This window comes from Alligator sinensis, unplaced genomic scaffold, assembly GCF_000455745.1.
Source record: "Alligator sinensis unplaced genomic scaffold, ASM45574v1 scaffold74_1, whole genome shotgun sequence".
NCBI lineage: Eukaryota > Metazoa > Chordata > Crocodylia > Alligatoridae > Alligator > Alligator sinensis.
This window is the reverse complement of record NW_005843101.1, coordinates 148,379-167,159: the sequence shown is the minus strand read 5'-3', so window position 1 is coordinate 167,159 and position 18,781 is coordinate 148,379. Positions and strand designations below refer to the sequence as shown.

The window sequence follows — 18,781 nt, the reverse complement described above, 5'->3', positions numbered from 1 at the left end:
TGTCTGTATTGAAATGCATCCTGTTTTTGTTAGCCCACCCTTGCAACCTATCCAGGTCTTTCTGCAGTCTTTCCCTCCATACTAACGTGCCCACCTCACCCCAGATTTTGGTATCATCAGCGAATTTAAACAGGTTGCTTTTCACCCCATCATCCAAATCGCTGATAAAGACATTGAACAGCGCGGGCCCAAGGACCGAGCCCTGGGGGACTCCACTGTTCACTTCCCCCCCAGGTTGAATATGACCCGTCCACCACCACCCTCTGTGTACGACCCTTCAGCCAATTAGCAATCTGACCGTGTAGGCAGCGATGCCACAGTCGCCTAGTTTTTTAATGAGGATGGGGTGAGAGACGGTGTCAAAGGCCTTGCTGAAGTCCAGAAAGACATCATTCTGCTTACGGCTTCAGATAGTGCCACCCATCTGTTTTGATAATTCGCCATCATTCTCATGGTAGTCCTGAACTTTCCATTTAAAAATCACAAGAAAATATTGAATATTAATATAATTTGCACAGAGGCAGAGTAACCTGAGTTCAGCATCCATTTACTTCATTTGGAGTTGTAGATGATCAGCACTTCAGGAGTCAGCCCCTATGTCTGCTAAACTAACTTGTAAAGGCCAATTTCAAAGCTGGAAGGGAACACTGTGATCATGTAGCCCAACCTCCTCTATAGCATGGGTCACAGAATTTCACCCAGTGATTTCTGTATCAAGCTTCTATAGCTCAACCACACTTATCTATCATAAGGTCCTAAGTCAAAGAAGTGCTGTATTTCTCGCATATAACTCACATTTTCACTAAAACCAGCTGGTGAAATTAGGGTGCACAATATATTAAAGAAAACTGGATCGCCACAGTCTAGAAATTTGGCAGCAGGAGAGTCGTGGCAGTGTTAGTTACCATACCTCTGGGAGGGATTGAGCTGTAGCCAGGTGAGGCCTAGTATGCAGCTCCAGATACAGTGCACTGAGTCAGACTTGGCACATGGCCCCAGACCCAGTGCTGGTTCAGATGAGTTTGAACTCAGAGTACTAGGTCACACCTGGCACATGGACCCAGGTTGGTCCACGGCCCCATCCAGCACACAGGGCTGGCAGCAGGTTCCGAAATAGGCTTGGCTCCCTAGCTGCTACTGCTCAGTTACTACAAGGAAGATTTTTTTTCCTTCATCCTGCCTCTCAAAAACAAGGTGTATATTATATACAGGAGCATGATGTATGCAAGAAAATATGGTAGTTACGTGCAAGGTTCCCTCTAGGGTCCGTGCATGCGCGGCCGTGCACAACTAAAAGTCTGGCCGCGCGCCAACTTTTCAAGGCCACGCACCAGGAGAGGAGCTGAAGGTCTGCTCCTAGGAGATGTGGGGGCGGGAGCCTGACGCCATGTGCCACCTCACTCCCCAAGGTGATGCAGAGGAGCACAGCAGTGTCCCGGAGCCAGCAGAGCCTCACTTGGGGCAGGCAGCGGCTCCTCCCCAAGCTGAGACAAGGCAGGGATGGAGGCTGGAGTGGGGGGCTGTCTCTGGGGAAGTGCTCCACTCCCCGGCCCTGATGCAGGGGAGTGGAGCACTTCCCCGGAGCCGGCAGAGCCCACTCTGGCCCCTGGCCCCAGGCTCCAACCCCCAGCTCCAGCCCCCAGCCTCTAAGCTCCTGCCCCTGGCCCCAGCCTCTTGGCTCCAGCCTCTTGCCCCTGGCCCCAGCCTCAGCCCCCTTTGGCAAGTGTCCCATGCCAAACCAAGGCGGCGTGCTCACGGACCGAGGCAGCACACTCACGGACTGCTACTCCTTAGAGGGAACATTGGTTACGTGTACACCTTTAAGAATATATTTTAAGTCCAATTGATTTAAGTAAGACACAAATGTATTTAAGTGCTTCCCAACATGGGTACTTTCTGGAATGAAGGGATTTTTCAGTTACAGGCGACCCTTGCCATTCACGGGGGATACATTCTCATATCCCCCGCAAATGGTGAAATCCGCAAATAAGGCACTGTGTTCATGAACACCGACTGCATTCATGAACTCAGTGCCCCTGGCAGCTGTGGCGGGGGGCATGGCCGCTCTGGCAGCAGCGGGAGCACGGTGGTGGTGGCAAGCGCAGAGCTCCCGAGGAGCTCCTTTAAGTGTATTTAAGAAGCGGGTTTGGCATTCATGAATATTTGAAACCACGAATGCCGAAACTACAAATAGTGAGGGTTTCCTGTGTATTAATCTTGCTATGCTGCAACATTGCAGTGTGTTTTATTGCAATATATTGCATTGACAACAGCCCATTGAATTCTTGACAGCATGGCAAATGCAATCTTTCCCTCTCTCTCTTGTTTTAAAGGCAACTTGTCAGTTTGTCTCTTCTGGTGTCTGGAGCTGTGTGTGTCCAAAGGGCTATGAGGGTGATGGCACTATGTGCTATGGAAATGCAGCAGATGTAAGTAAGATAGGAGTCCTTTGTCTGAGTGTGAGATCAACTTCTTGGATGTTTACAGTGATCTTAGCCAGAGAGACAGTAAAGTCATTTCTAATTTTCATCATAAAAACTGCTGACTGCAGACAGTGTTCCTGCCTGAGATTCTTGCAGGTTTCAGAAATGATCTATTATGTTTAAAAACAGGCTAGGAATTTAAGGGGCCTGAAGGGGCTGGATACGTCATTTAGTGAAGAAGGTAAGTTTGTAACTAGTTTTATACCAGATGAGTGAATGAAAATGTGTCAAGGTTCTCTGCTATTTTTTATACACTGGCAGCTGTAAGAAATGGACTCTGCATTACCCTTGTTCCACCTCCATTTTTTTTCTCCCAACCTACCCTACATTAAAAAAACAAGAAAAAGCATGAACATTCATTTAGAATTCCACCCTCCAGGTGATAGATATATCAAATATCTGTCTGGGGAAATACTGCATTCAAAATGAAGGACTGCAGTAAACAAGTTGTATAGTAACAAGGGAAATCTCATCAGCAGCTAACAACAGCATAATTTTTCTAGGACTACAATCCACTGTGGCTGCTAAAGATGTCTCATTTGCAGAAATGTCCCCTAAAGGATTTCCATCTTCGGTCAGCATTACAAAAAAGCTGTCTGTATTATTTGTTATTTGCATTAACTGTTCTTTATGTGATGTTTGCATTGTGGCACCATCTGGAAAACCCAGGCCTGTACCATTTTACAAAGTACTGGCCAAGCACAGAACAAAAATCACTTCTCTTTTGATTTATGTTTTGAGATTTGCGTTCAGTCCCCATTCCCTAGAGAGAGAAGTCCTGATCCTATTCCATCCATTAGGTGCCCAAGTGCAATCCTATTCCATCCTGTTTGAGTTCCTGAAAAAACAATGCATCCACTTTGTAACACTGCTGCAGCTTAGCCCTAAAACAAAGCCACAAAAGCCAGCAAAGAGGTGGAGGATAAATGTTAACATTTCTTCAAGGACTCAAGCTGGGTGGCACAGAAGCACATTTAGAAGCCTAATAGGTGGAATAGGAGTTTGGGACAAAGTTGGACATCTAACTTTAAGCCTGATTTTCAGTGGAGCTGAGTCTTCACAATTCCCACTGAAACCACAATGTACCAGAAAAGCATTACTGACTTAGGCGTGATGGTTCAACAGCCCCTGGTCTCATTCAGTACAGATGCTGGAATGCTGCATCTCTATGCTCATAAGCTAAGACAGGCCCATTGTATTACTACAAGCTACCAATCACCTCTTCCTCATGTGCAAACTTTTGTATCCTAAATAGTCATTCCTTTTTCTCTCTTGTATCAGGAGTTGTCTGATCTGTCAGAGGCAGCTGGATTTAACCAATGGATTAATGTAAGTATAATTTTTGTTTGAATTTTATTAGTATATACAAATTTGAAAAGAAACTGCTAATTTTTTAATCTATAGAAACATAGATTTTGAGTGATGTTCCCATTGGCCAGCTTGTTTACTGACATCAGAATAGACAGAGTATGTAATTCCAGGCCAAAGTTGGGATTTTGGAAGATGGGATGGAGTGCACCCTCAGTAAGATGAAATAGGATGGAGTGCACCCTCAGCAAGCCTACAGATGACACCAAGCTGGGGGGAGTAGTGGATATGGTGGAGGGTAGGGTTAGGATTTAGAGAGACCTACACAAATTGGAGGATTGGACCAGAAGAAATCTCAAAGTTCAATAAGGACAAGTGCAAAGTCCTGCACTTAGGATAGAATAATCCCATGCACTGGTACAGACTGGGGACCAACTGGCTAAGCAGCAGCTCTGCAGAAAAGGACCTAAGGGTTACCATGGACAATAAGCTGAATGTGAGCCAACAGTGCGCCTTGTTGTGAAGAAAGCTAACACAGTACTGGGCTAGATTAGTAGCAGAGTTGCCAGCAGACCAAGGGAAGTGATTACTTCCCTCTATTTGGCACTGGTGAGACCACATCTGGAATAGTGTTCAGTTTTGGGTCCCCCCACTACAGAAAGGACGTGGACAAATTGGAGAGAGTCCAATGGATGGCAACAAAAATGGTTAGAGGGCTGGGGAACATAACGTATGAGGAGAAGCTGAGGGAACTGGGTTTATTTAGTCTAGAGAAGAGAAGACTATGGGGAGATTAAATAAAGCCTTCAACAACTTGAAGGGTAGAGGACGGAGCTAGACCAGGGTGGGCAATTATTTGGGTCTGTGGGCCAAATAGGCAATTTTGGGGAGCTGTTGCAGGCCAGTCAGCACTTACCTCATCTCTGCAACAGCCCGGCCCCCATGCACCCTGCGGTTCCTCCCTGCTTCCACCACCACCACCAGCACCCAGCAGCAGCTGAGTGCACAGCCCTAGCCCTGCCCCACCCCACACCTGCTCCAGACTCACCCTGGCCAAAGCAAACAAGCTCCAGACCAACCAGGACCCACGCACACAGCCCCAGCCCTCCCTGCGCTTGCTCTGGACTGGCCTACCCACAATGAGTGTTTTGGCAGAAGTAACAAGTGGACAGAAGCTGCTGCTGGGCATGGGGGGGGAAAAGCAGCCACCTTCCCCTCACTGCTGCTGGGCCCTTCTTGCTGTGGCCACCCACACCCGGGCTGTCCTGCAACTCCTTTCCACTGCCACAGCTGCTATGCTGGGTGGCCTGGAAGTGGCACTGGTGGCGGTGGTGATTGGTGGTGGAGAGGAGACATAGGCAGCCTGCGTACAGGCTCTGGGTGGCTGCAGCAAGAAGAACCTGGCAGTGGTGAGGGGGAGGTAACTGCTTTTCCCCCACACCCAGCCCAGGCTCTTCTGCAGCTGACACCACTGCTACTCATTGTGGGCGGGCAGGTCCAGAGCAAGCATGGGGCAGGCCAGGGCTGGGGCTCTGCTTGTGGGTCCCAGCTGGTTCAGAGTTGGTCCACTCCAGTCAGGGTGGGTGTGGGGCAAGCCAGGCCCGGGCTGGGGCTATGTGCATGGGTCCCCATGAGTCTCCAGGGGATTGAGGCTGGAAGCAGTAGCCAGAAGGAGCTGCCACTGCCTGGGCTGCCTAGAAACAGAGTGCAGCTGAAGAGCCGCCCCAACCCCACTGTGTCTGGGGGCAGTGGGACATGCCACAGGCCAAATGGCACCTGCGCCATGTGGGACCACGGGACCCACCACAGGCTGGAAAAAGTCCCTCTGTGAGCCAGATCTTGCCCGTGGGCCAGATTTTGCCCACCCCTGAGCCAGCGTGTTCTCGGTGGTGGCAAATAACAGAATAAGAAGCAATTGTCTTAAGTTGCAGGAAGGGAAGTTTAGGTTGGATATTAGGAAAAACTTTCTCACTAGGAGGGTAGTGAAGCACAGGAACGGGTTACCCAGAGAAGCTGTAGAGGCTTTTAAGACCTAAATAGACAAAGCTTTGGCTGGGATGATCTAGTTGGGGTTGGTCCTGCTTTGAGCAGGGGGTTGGATGAGATGATCTCCTGAGATCCTTTCCAACCCTAATTTTCTATGTTTCTGAGATTTTTTTGGGAGGTGATAGCTTTTATTATACCAAGTGTATGGTTGGAATAAATTTAGACAAGCTTTCAAATGCAAGACATTCTTCATTATGTCTTGTATTCAAAAGCTTGCCTAACTTTATTCCAACCATGCAGTTGACCAAATAAAAGATATCACCCCCCAAAAAATCTTTGCCTCTTACATAATTCCTGAACCACTGTGGCTACACCATTATTCTAACACTACCAGGCCAAAGGTGGTCAAATTTCTGCACCAAGTCCAAATTTCAGCCTTAAATGCAATTGGTGTGTAAAGCTCCAAAGGCAGAGGATCCATTGTTAATGAAAATGGAGCAACTGGGAAGTTACATAGCACTGTAAGTCCTACGTGTGGCGTAAGGTTCAGCTCCTTGGGAGCTCCCTACAGAAAATACGCAGATGACAATGCAGGCAAGACATGAGCAGGTGTTCCTACTTCGGTGAGAAGGTTGCAGGACAACTGGAAGACCAACAGCTGCAAGGGACTCCACAGCGTAGGGGTATGGGACAAGGTACATTTGAATCTTGCCCCTCATTTTACTACAAATGCCCCAAAATTAATTATTCTGTTTCAGGTCAAACAAAATAAGTTATTCATAGGCCCCTAAATGGGAGTTTTTTCCACTGACTTCAGGAGGCTATGGATCAGACCCCACTGTATGCAGCAACTCTACCTGGAAGCTAATGCTCTGAGGAAGGGAGAAAGACTCTCCCTGAATCAAATAGTATTTTATAACATGAGCAAAACAGGGAGGCATCTTTCTGTGTGGCTTTAACTTCACATGTGAGCAAGAATGCTCATATTTATCATTTTTCATACTTAAATGCTATTTTTCCTACAGATTGGGAGGGTTAAAAAGGGGAAATGGTTATTGTTATTTCTACTCTTAAATACCTGGCAGGAGACAGTGATCGTGACCAGAAAGAAAGATGCTGGTGAAGATAAAATTCCCAGCTATTTTAGGCAGTAGATTTGCATATATACATTCCCCTTTTTTTAACACCAAAATGACAACACAAGTGATGAAGGAGCCCCAGGAATAGATTAGCTTCCAGGCAGCCCAGCTAGGGCAAGGCAGAACCTGAACGTATTGTTCCATGATATTGTGCAAGAGTGAAAAATGAAAGGTTTTGGAGCCTGAACATTCCTTTCCACTTGTACACTGGGGCCCCAGGGAGGTTATTTTGGGGGCAGTACCCATGTCCTCACTATCTCTTCTTCTCAACCTCCTCTTAACAAATCTAAAACCAAACACTGTTACATGGAACATAGCCATCCACTCTGCAGCCTGCAGTAGCCCAGAGCAGTATGTTAAAACTGGGATAGGTAGCAGCACCTAAAGGAATTTAGGCATGTAACAGGTTTCAGCAACTTGTAAAAGCTCTGTTAAATGATACAATCCTCTGTCAAAATTAAATGAGGGGGTAGGTGGATTTTCTATTTCATGGTTACTAACCTTTTGGCCATGTTTCTTAGATACTTCTAATTACCTTTTCTGGATAGTTTAATTTCAGTTCCTAGTAAACGGTGATTATGGTATGTTTTTAAGAAGACATACAAAAAACTAGAACTCTTGGTTCCAAAATAATAACTTCTATTACACCAACTGGGAAATCGCAAGAAAACTGTCCAATTTTCTTGCGATTTCCCAGTTGCTCTAATAAAAGGTATCATTTTGGAACCGAGAGTTCTAGTTTTTTATGTCTTCTTGTCTCAGGCAAACACAGTTACCAAGTATACCCCTGAAACATGGTTTTTAAAGCATCCAAACATATAAGTAAATGAGTTCAAGTAACAACTGTGGAGTTGACTTGCATTGTGGGCATCACAGGAAAATTAATTTTGGAGATACACAGCATTTTGCCCTTTAAATGTTGAAAAATATTATATAAAACATAGGCTGATAACTGACTTGTCCTTCAGTCCACACATTTTTGTATGGCTCTATTAATATCCTTTGGATCAAGCCATAGTTCAGTGCAGTGGTTCTTCCTCCCCAGGCCGATGACAGAATTATCCACATACAGTACCCCATTAAAAGGTCTCCTGCTTCCACCTATTTTTGTCTATAAGACTTAAATAGTTTGCAGAACAAGTGATTGTACCCTTTTTACTTCACTGCAGGAAGCTGCAATCAACTCGGTGCTATCCACAACTCCAAATCTAACTGTCCTCGTACCTTCTCTTCAAGCATTTGAAAACATGGACCAAGATGAGAGAGCCTTTTGGATGTCAAAGAATAACATTGTAGCCCTGCTGAAGTACGTTAATGATATGTCTAGCGTGTGCTAAATCCATTTCTTGAAATGAATTGTTTTTCTTGCCAAACAAAATTTTGATTTGAAGACTTACAAGCAAGCAAGACAGTTTTTCCAGCCTTCAGGAACATACCAGATTCTCCTTTGGTTACACTGCTATCAATCTAGTTACCTCACTGAATACAATTACTCGCCATTTGTATTGTTTCAGTCACATTTAGAGACCCCAGCCATGATCAGAGTATAACATAAAGCAGAATGTTATACACCTAGCAAACATTTTCTGATACACAAAGCATGTTCATTTGAAAAACTCTGGGAAAGTATAAATATATTTGTCCCATAACATTAGAATCCAACTGAATTTCCTTTTAGGTATCACATATTAGTGGGCGCTTATAGACTGGCTGACTTCCAGAATTTGTCATCCTCTGATACACTGCCAACATCTCTCCATGGCAACTTCCTGCACGTATCAAAAGAAAATGAGGTAAGATAACCTGCAAAATACCTTGAAATCATATTTAGCTCCCATATGGTCATTGTTAGTAGCTGTGGTATAAATGCACAAATCCATGCATGCTCTTACACTTAAATGCCATGCATGCTCTTACACTTAAATGGCAGTAAGGGTATTTCTCTAGAACAGGCACACCCAGTCTGTGGCGCACAAGAGGGTACAGGCAGCACAGCAACAGATAGGACGGGAAGCAGAGATCAGGCAGAAAGCACAGAGCAGGGAGTAGAAAGCAGAGCAGCAGATCAGACAGAGGAAGGGGATCAGAGTGGCACTTGGGGTGGGTGGGAAGCTAATTTGTGGCACTCCCACACTCAAGTGTATGGTTGGAATAAGGAAGGCACAATTCTTAACTTGAAATGAATTTAAGACGAGTCACATCAAGCAACTGTAACAGGCAGCATTAGGGAAAGGGGAAAGAGGGTGGTTAAAGTAAAAGTAACAAGGTCAAGCAGTTACATAAGCTGGCTGTATGCACAGCTTGATGGCCCCGAACTAATTGAAGGTATTTTTAATACTACATAACTAATGTCAACTGTCCTTAACAACCCCTCAAGCTAGCTTTATTAGATGGTTGCTTTTAGCAGGGAAGTTTCTGGGAACACACACGATCAGTTATACTGAATCTCTTTAGCCAAGTATCCGTGGAGGAAGGCTTCTAAGTAGGTTCCCTAAAGATAATTCCACTAGGTCAGTAAAGCCTTGAAACATAGAAATGTATAGACTTTACTTTTCAGAATTACTTAGGGATATGTGGTGCTTTTAGAATGCAGGCCATAATAGGAGGTGGTGTGTAGAGAAACCACTTCAGAAAACAGCAGGAGGAATTTGGCCTCAGAGAGGCTCGAACCCTCTGGAGGCCCCTGGTTATAGTTAGCAGAAGAGGGAATAATTTACTTCATCATTTATGTAAAAGATCCAGCATACTCCTACCCTGGGTGGCCAAACAGTTTGTCAGGCCTGCGTATAAGGAACACATAGCCATGGTGCCACCTATGCAATTTCTTCACAATGAACCATCAGAGCTGCAACCCCTCTGCTCTAGGAGATCCTGGGCAGCCCCCCACCTCGGCTATGAAAAAGCAGAATATCTACTGCTTTTCCTGCAGCTGCTTGCATGTTAGACCAGGGCATAGAGTAGGCCCTCAGTGAAACAGCACACATTTAGGGAACTGATATAATTGTGATGTAAAAGCAAACTTTATTTTTTGTCCTCTTTCCAGAATGTCACTGTCGAAGGAGCAAAATTTGTGGTTGGTGATATTGCTGCCACCAATGGAGTCATACATGTCATAGATAAGGTACAGGACCATACGACTTAAGGATCTTTTCTGGAGATCCTCGTAAGCAAAGCAATACACCTGGTACAGGAAAACAGCCAACAGCTGTTGAAAAATACTGTATGATATATCATTTTATCCAGTTTCTGATCCTCCAAAATGCAAGCCCCGCATATACAAATGCTCTGATATACTCTGTGTGCTTAATTTGTAGGTTCTGATGCCCCTCATCGGTGTGAGCGGCACGATGCCAAAACTGCTGCCCCGCTTAGAACAGATGCCTGATTACTCCATTTTCAGGGGCTATGTCATTGCAAGTATCCATATAATTTTCAGAATAAAAGTGGTTCCCCAGACTACTTGCTTTTGGAGTAGTCACAGAACATCATGACAAGTTGTTTTTGCATCTTTTCCCAACAGCAATATAACCTGGCGAACGATATAGAAGCAGCGAACAGTTACACAATTTTTGCCCCAAATAACGATGCAATTGAAAGTTACCTCCGGAATAAAAGGACTGTCACTCTGGTATGTATAATTCACAAAGCCTTGTCTTATCACCATTACAGTTCCAAAACTACTAATGCTGAGGACTGGAAAGGGAATAGGTGGGTTGTTTTTAGAAAAATTCAGTGAAGTAAGTATTCTTTTAAAACCAAAACAAGTAGGTGGGAACAAATCCAGGAAGCCTTTTTCCCCCATTTACGGGAAGACTCCAGGTATTGGTCTTGAATTTTGCCCACCTCTACTTGAAAGTACAGGTATCACAATATCTAGCAGATTTCATCAGCAAATTGTTATAAAAAGAAGATCAGCATAGGAACGTAGGACTGAAAGGAAGCTCTCACATGTTTTGAATTGGCAGGAAAACTAGTAGCGTAACTTAGGGAGTGTGACTGGGTGCCACAGCCCCCAGGCTACCTTTGGGAGAGGGGTCACAAAAATAGCTGCTGCCACAAAGCAGGCCTGTTACACCTTTGAGGAAAAGGGATTCAGACTACCATATGATCCCTTCCATCAATTTATCAAGCTCCATCTTAGGACCAGTTAGGTTTCTTATTTATTCATGGAGAGTTTATACCCTTTTTTTTTTTGTCTCATGCCAACGTTGTGCTTAAACTTAAATAGCTCATCTCCCTCTCCCGTGTTTACCAAATTGGTATATTTATAGATAGCAGTCACATTCTCTCTCAGGCTGGGTTTTGCTAAGTTAAACAAATGAAGATCTTCTAGTCTCCTTTTGTTAGACAGACTCTCCATTTACCTGATCACCCTAGTAACCTTTCTGACCACTCTGTTCCAGTTTTAATTTATCTTTTTTTTCTGAACCTCGGAGCCCAGTTATTGTACACAGTGCTCCACTTAAGGTCTCAGCAAAGCTTGTACAATGGCACTAATATTTCCCTATCTTCTCTGCAACTACTTCACCTGACGTAGCTTATCCACAGTATCCTCAGCACAGAAGTCCATGTCTCCTGAGCCATAGGCCAATGCTTTCTTCACTGGAGTACATTGCCTCGGTAAAAGGGTTAATTCAAGAACATGAGCCTAAGGCCACTCAAAGGATTTCTTATTACTATGCCGATTACAATATCACGGTACAACACTATTATTTCTGTGTCACCTCCCAGAAAGAGCATTTGAAAGGGTATCCCTTAAGAGCTGCTTTTGCAGCTTTGAAAACCCCAAACTAGCTTTTAAAATATTAATGAAATATGTAACAGAGCAGCTAAGCACACACACCAGTGTCAAGGCCCTCCAGCCTCACAGAGTTTAGATGTGATTCTGGAAACACTCACGTATACCATTCAGTTCAGCCCCAGTCAAGTCAGTTCACACAAATGTTTCCAGAATCAGGCCTCTAGACAGAAAAAAGCTTCATAGGTGCTTCCTGTCTTTAAATCAGAAATATAGTGTGTATAACTGTGCTGGCTTGGGATTTTTAAGAAACCAGGTTTTTTATCACAGAAATGGAAAGGCTTGGGACCTGAAGCCCACTTTATCTGCACCCTGAAATGGAGGAAGAAATTTTAGATAAATGGCTTTAACTTTGGCCCATCTTTACAAATCAATTATGCAAATAGAGAACAGTGGCTTTTCCTTTCCACCATTCTCTAATTTTCCTTTAACTTATACAATCACATTTTTTTTCTTTTTGTTGTGAAGCAATTCCTGCATTTCTGCTATTGCATCTTTACCTATAGTTCTCCTCTCGGCTGTGATCCCTGGTGGCTCAGTTTTGGGGTGTGGCAAAGGACAAGTAGGAAGTGCTAACAAAGCTGTGTGCCTCCTCTTACCTTAATTAGTTGGCCCTTTCAGGCAAACTCCACCTCAGGGGGAGGAGTCAGGCACAGTTCAAAGGCTCAATCCCTGTGTTCAGTTAAACTAAGATGTGGCCCAACAAAGCGCTGGTTAGAAAAGAGGGATTTTGCACTCTGCTGAGGAGAGAAGACTGAAAATACTTTCCTGCATTTCAAAAACTGAGGGATAAGAGCTGATTTTTCAATCCAAAGTGCCCAGGTTAGGAAAATGAAGTGTCTGAAAATAAACCAGTAGAAGCCACAACTGGTGGAATTTCAGGTAATTTGTACACACCACAAAATTGGCCTTTAAAGCAGCTTACTGCCCTTTTGCACTGTTTTAACAGTGCAGCTGTTTGCATGTGTTGGTGGCATAACGTGCATTAAGTGACTTTGGGATGCAGACAAATAAAACATCTCCAAGGTGGTTTAGTTTGCCATGGAGGAAAGCACTGGGCCCCGTGGATCCCAGGTGAGCCTGATCTGTTTTTCGTTTTCTTTTCTCCCTGGAGTCTGCCTGCCTGAGCTGCACAGGGGCCCAGTGCTTCCCTCCGCAGCTGCAGTGCCCTCCAGGACCATTTGGGCCAGGTGCGTGCAGGCAGGTGCCTCTTGGGGGGCACCGCCGCTACCACAGAGGGAAGCACCAATGTCCCCCTGTAGCTCAGGGCCCACTCGCCCCACAGCAGCTCGCCCTCCCCTCTCCACCACTGGAAAGGCAGGTAAGAGTCGAGCCCGACCCTTGTGTACATGCCACGGGGGATTACTTCACCCTTAATTGAACTGGTGTTTTTAAAGACCCACTGCTTCAATTTAGGGAGAATTAAACTGAAGTAACCCCCATGGTGTATACAAATGCCCTAAGTTAACTTCACTGCATGAACAGAGCCAGTAAGATAGTAAACACTACTGATGTTGCAGTTTGGGGTCATTGTTATCTCTGAAATGAATTTCTGAAAAGGCTAAAGAGTGGGGAATGGTATGGATCTTAAGATGAAAAATGTGGCAGGGGGAAGGGTCTAAAAAACATCCTGTATATATTAACCTTCAGCACTGGTGAATGAAGACAAAACAGGCATTGTAGGGAGCCCTGCAATACATTTTGCAGGTGTAAAATGTATGATGCTTAGCTAGTCTCCTTTGGAAGCAGGAAAGGGAGGAATAGACTCAACTGCTGAAAGACAGGACAGTCCTACTAAAAAGAAACCATCTGAAGTTAAGATTTTCAAAAGAGCCTATGCAAATTAGGCTCCTAAACCTAGAGCTGGTTAGAAATTTTCTAGCACAACAAGAAAAGTTAGTCAAATAAACTAAATAATTAATAAAATATTTTTTTCCATCAGAAAAATTAATAAAAACCCAGAATGTTTCAGGAAAAAATATCTTACTTTGGGCAGCACAGAACGGTTTCCATCAGACCTCTGCCAGGTTTTCTGTTAATTTTCTTGGCAGTTTCCTCAGGAAACTGAGCTATCAAGGTCCATACCAGCCCCACCATGAAGGCTGCCTAGAAGCTATATATTCCAGAACTTCCAAGGGTCCAGAACAGCTTTGCTTATGTGGATTATTGCAGTCCAGGACTCCCATGGCATTTTCAGGCTCTGAAACTCCAGGGCAGCATTGCTGTAGAGGTGAAAAAGTTAAAGAGCCTGAAGTTTCAAGATTCCCCGTCACAGATCCAGGAGAACACAGGCTCTAAGAGCTTTGGTTCTAGCAGGAGCTCCACTCCCAGCTCTAGAGCCTGGAAGCGCTGGAAGCCCCTGCTCTAGCTAGAGAGCTCAGCTCTGCAGGAGGAAGCCTAGAAACCATGAGACTCCCAAGTTGAGCTGCAGGGTCTCAGGGCTCCTAGACTGGCAGGTGTCCACCCCAAAAGTCCCTGACTTTGGCAGTCTCCTTGGAGAGTCCTCCAACGTCAGAGCAGCCATTTCTATTTCAGAAAAATCAAATGGAAATGGTTTATTTTTTCTAACACTACCATTTTCAGAATTTCCCTCCTGCAGAAAATTTGAAAAATTTTGGTTTTCTTTCTGAATTGGAACACATTTTTGTGAAATGCCCTAATTTCCCTCAGAATATGAATTCTGATTGCTGAACAGCTCTATCTTTGCTCTGTTTTCCAAAGTGACTTAATGACCTAGGAGCCTGACTTTCACTGATTTTTATTAATACTGAGGCTCCTAAACCATTTAGAAGGTTTTGAAAATTTTGCCTCAGTCCCACTAGACGAATGGTAGGGGAACAAGCCAGTAAACTGTATATAATAATGCATTTGTGACCATACCAAAGGCATGCTACAAAGCAATTCTAGTAATATGGGGAAAGGCCTGATCTCTCTCTCTCTCTCTCTCTCTCTCTCTCTCTCTCTCTCTCTCTCACACACACACACACACACACACACACACACACACACACACACACACACACACACACACACACACACACACAAAATCAGTTACAGAATCAGAAAATAATTTGACATTTCCTTTGGGGAAAAAAACAATTTATTCCCCTGATGAGAGGCAGAGAATGGTCATTTTCAAAGTGTTGTTCCCTGGTGACAATAGCCTTCATATATAAAAACATATATAAATCAATATAAACAGATTGCTGAAGCAAAAAGAAACAAGCAACTGGGCTCCCCCTGTATCTGCAGCAGGGAACTGGGTTGGAGGGTGCCATGTAGACTCCTTCCACACATGTAATCTTATGTCAAATGAATTAGTTAAATGTGGGATCTATCCCAAGAATCATCTGGGTAACTCCAAAATCTTTAGGCTAGGCTTGTACACAAAGCCACACTATTGCCATAGCAGTTCAGACCAGTAGTTTCTCTATTTCAGTAACCTGTCTTCATCAGTGGTCAGTACCATGATGTTTATATGGTGAAAAGTGCAAAGAAGCCCCATAACTTGCTCATGGAGAAGTTATTTCCAAAATCTAAGCAGTTAATGCTTGATTTATGTCTTGAAGCATCAGAGATTGTACCCAGCATGTATTTGATACTATTTTATGAAAAGTACTTCACCCAATGTGTTTGTCACCTGAGAGCACCCATGTTAAAGTATTGGCAAAGTATCACTGGTTTAATCGCACCTTGCAGGATGAGGACCAAATCCGATACCACATTGTCTTGGAGGAGAAGCTCTTGAAGAGTGACATGCACAATGGCATGCACAGGGAGACCATGCTTGGATTTTCCTATCAAGTGGGATTCTTTCTCCAAAATGACCAGGTGCTGCTATCTATAGTTAATTTAAATTTTCTTCTCTTTAGAAATCTTAAGATTATATGACTATAAGAAGTGGCATCCTGGATCAGCCCAGTATCAGGTCTCCAGCAGTGGCACTAGTGGATGCTTTAGAGGGAGATCATTGAATCAAATATATCTACTGTGATCTGTCCCCTGTTCATTACCTTTCCTGGTATCCAAGATAATTAGATTAGAGATGCCAGAGAAAACAACTCCAACCATTTTGTGCAACAGCTATTAATAGATCTATCATCCATGAATTTGACTAGTCCTTTTTTGAACCTGGCCATACTATCTGCCTCTGTCTTGATTGATTTGCAGGCAGAAAGAGCTATTGACTCAACATTACTTCTGAAACATTTAATGTCACAGGAATTCCACTCAAATGCGATGTCTAGACACAGCCTGCCTAATTTAAAGTTATATTGGAAGTGACCTTCAGTTGGATTTAAATTATGCTATTGAGATTTAGCTTCTGGTTTTATAAGGCATGATGGTAGTGTTGCATGTCTAGTGGCTGGAGGGTATTGTAAACCAGCCATTAATTCTAATTCTTACTGCTACTGCTACTGGAGATTCTGTTTTCAGTTGAAAAAGTAATATTATTTATTATTTTAAATACTTTCTTATAATACATATTACTATCTTATTATATTTAATACTATTACTTATAATATCTTCCATCTCTGGAGATGGAAGTGCTTTGCAACATAGATGAATTTACCTTCACAACACCTCTTTTGATTCATGAAGAAACTAAGGGTGCCTGTCGACATGTGGGGATGTCACTCTGATATGTTGTAATTCCAACATGTTGGAACAGCATCCAACCATGTCTACAAGCACCCTTAGTTTTATCCATGTTGCAAAGCACTTTCATCTTCAGAGATGGAAGGTATTAAAAGACCACCAATAAATAGCATTACTATTTCAAATGAAAACAGACTCTCTAGTAGCAGTAAGACGTAGAATTAATAGCTGCTGTACAATGCAGGCCAGTAGCCACTGATTAGCTAATTAGCATGCTCCAGCAGCCTCCATGTCTCATGTATTCAGCATCCCCATGCTTCAAAATGGCAGCAGGGGCACTCTAACTAAAGTTTGTAGAACAAGCTTTAGTCAAAGCACCCCCTGCCACCAATTTGAAGTGCAGGATGCTGAATATGTGAGAGACTGCAGGTGCTTTAATTAGAGTGGCTCTCAGGGCCACTCTAATTAAGCGCTCCTCCACTCCTGGAGCACATGTAAAGATGCTCTAAGGCACAAGAAAATGAAACAACCTACCCAAATTAGTACTGGGTAGCCCTGGTCTCCTTTTCCTGTCCTGTGGTCTCCTCCATAAAATGACTCCAGTTCAACAATGCTCTCAAGTACATTAATAGGATGCGAGCATGTCCTTAGGATTGCCCACATTTTTAAGTGGTTGCTTGAATAGAGTTTGTCACTGAATGATGTCATTTTTCTCCCTCCTGCACACACCTCCTGCCCAGGGCACCAAAAATGCTAGTTTGTTTCTAAGCGTATGTTTTGCCTCTAACTGTTAATGTTACTGCTGAGTAGTTAACCTGGTCTACTACTTTCTAACTGCCTTTATTTTCTTAACAGCTGTACATTAATGATGCACCTATAAATTATACAAATATTGCAACTGACAAGGGCATTATTCATGGATTAGGAAAAGTCTTGGAAATCCAGAAGAACAGATGTGATATAAATGACACTGTGATTAAAAACGTAAGTTGTGTCCTGTTGGAGACAGAAGTCCAGCATTGGAGTTTGTAGCAAAATACAACTAAAGCATGTTGGATATAGTGTACTGTATTTGCCAGGAGAAAGTGTTTGGAGTTTCCACAACCAAACCCTACATAGCTTTGCCATCCTTTAAGCACTGCTTTGATTCTGCAAGAGTCAACTTTTATCAAAAACAATAGTGATATCACAGCCCACTGTGCGCACCGTTTTTCAGGCCATTGGTCTAAGCCTAAATTAATCCACCACCTTAATAAATAGTCTGATTTTATCTATACCAAAGAGTGAATGTAACAGGCTCCGCTTTCAGGGATGGCTACAACGTCCCCTAGGAACCACCCTATTCCTGTTTCCCCTATCTGGCCTTCCCCTCTTTTGCCTGACATATCTTAATGTCAAAAGTTAATAGATTTGGGAGGCTTCCTTCAGATACTTGAAGTTTGGCTTTTGGTACCTTGCCCTGCCCTCCTTATCATTAGGCTGTCAGTCTGTTCATCCTCACACTCTAACTGGAGAAAGGCTCTCTTGCATAGTAAATAGATTTTACTATGCAAGGTTCAAGCCTTGCCCAGTTTAAAGAGGCTTACATTTAAATTTAAGTGAATGAAGTTTTGGAGCTTCTGTTGTTTTCTTTGGAAATTATCCCACCATCCAATATATTTCACTATCAAAAAGATTCTCCTAGAAGTTCACATTAAGCTTCTCTCAGTCTAATACCAAAACTTTACAGTATAGGTTGAGCACCGCTGGTCTACTCTATCTGCCCAATGGGAAAGATGAGTGGTGCAGAGCTGGCCAGCAGGCAGGATGCAAAGTAGAGTCTGAATGTGGAGTCAGTCTGCAGGTGTACTCTTGTGCACTGGTACAATCCTGCATAACGGATCTGGCCACAGCACAACCCCACACCCTGATGTGATCCTATGGTCATCCAGACCACAAGGCTCCCCACAGGTCTGGAATTTTGGCAGTGAGAGAGGAGTAGCAGTGTTAATTGCTGCAGCTCTTGGAACAATTAATGCTGCTACTGCTTCCCTGCTACCAAATTTCCAGACCTGAGAGAACCCCCATGGGCCAGATGACATGGCTGTGTGGGCTGGAAGTTGAACACGAGTGCTATAGATCTGTGATGTCCTTGGACAGCTTTTGTCTCTCCTGGGCCCCTAGTTCAGCAAAGCACATAACCACATATGTCCCATTAAAGTCAGTAGGACTTAATCACATTTTTCATTAAACAGAGATGGTCTTCAGCATGTATTTAAGTGCTTTGCTGAAGCAGGGCATAGCTGAATCCACACCATTGTCATATGGTGTATCAGGGGATCCTTACCTGCTCTAGCTTGTCATTGCCCTTGTGTCACAGAGGGGACAGCGCTAGGACCAGAATCTGAACTCAGATTTTATAAGGGAAACTGTGGAGCCGGACAGTCTCTGGCTGTTGGAGCCTCCACTCTTCTCCACTCCATTGAAGA

General features: G+C 43.9%; 1 protein-coding gene across 1 annotated transcript in view; it reads left to right on the top strand.

The window, feature by feature from the left end:
* The window catches only part of LOC102378258 (stabilin-2), a 140,802-nt gene that overhangs the window by 60,785 nt on the left and 61,236 nt on the right, over window positions 1-18,781 (top strand). The window contains 9 exon segments of the mRNA XM_025193798.1: window positions 2,334-2,429; window positions 3,765-3,812; window positions 8,086-8,222; window positions 8,595-8,709; window positions 9,960-10,037; window positions 10,231-10,329; window positions 10,437-10,544; window positions 15,414-15,545; window positions 17,169-17,297. Coding sequence (XP_025049583.1) covers window positions 2,334-2,429; window positions 3,765-3,812; window positions 8,086-8,222; window positions 8,595-8,709; window positions 9,960-10,037; window positions 10,231-10,329; window positions 10,437-10,544; window positions 15,414-15,545; window positions 17,169-17,297 — 942 coding nt within the window.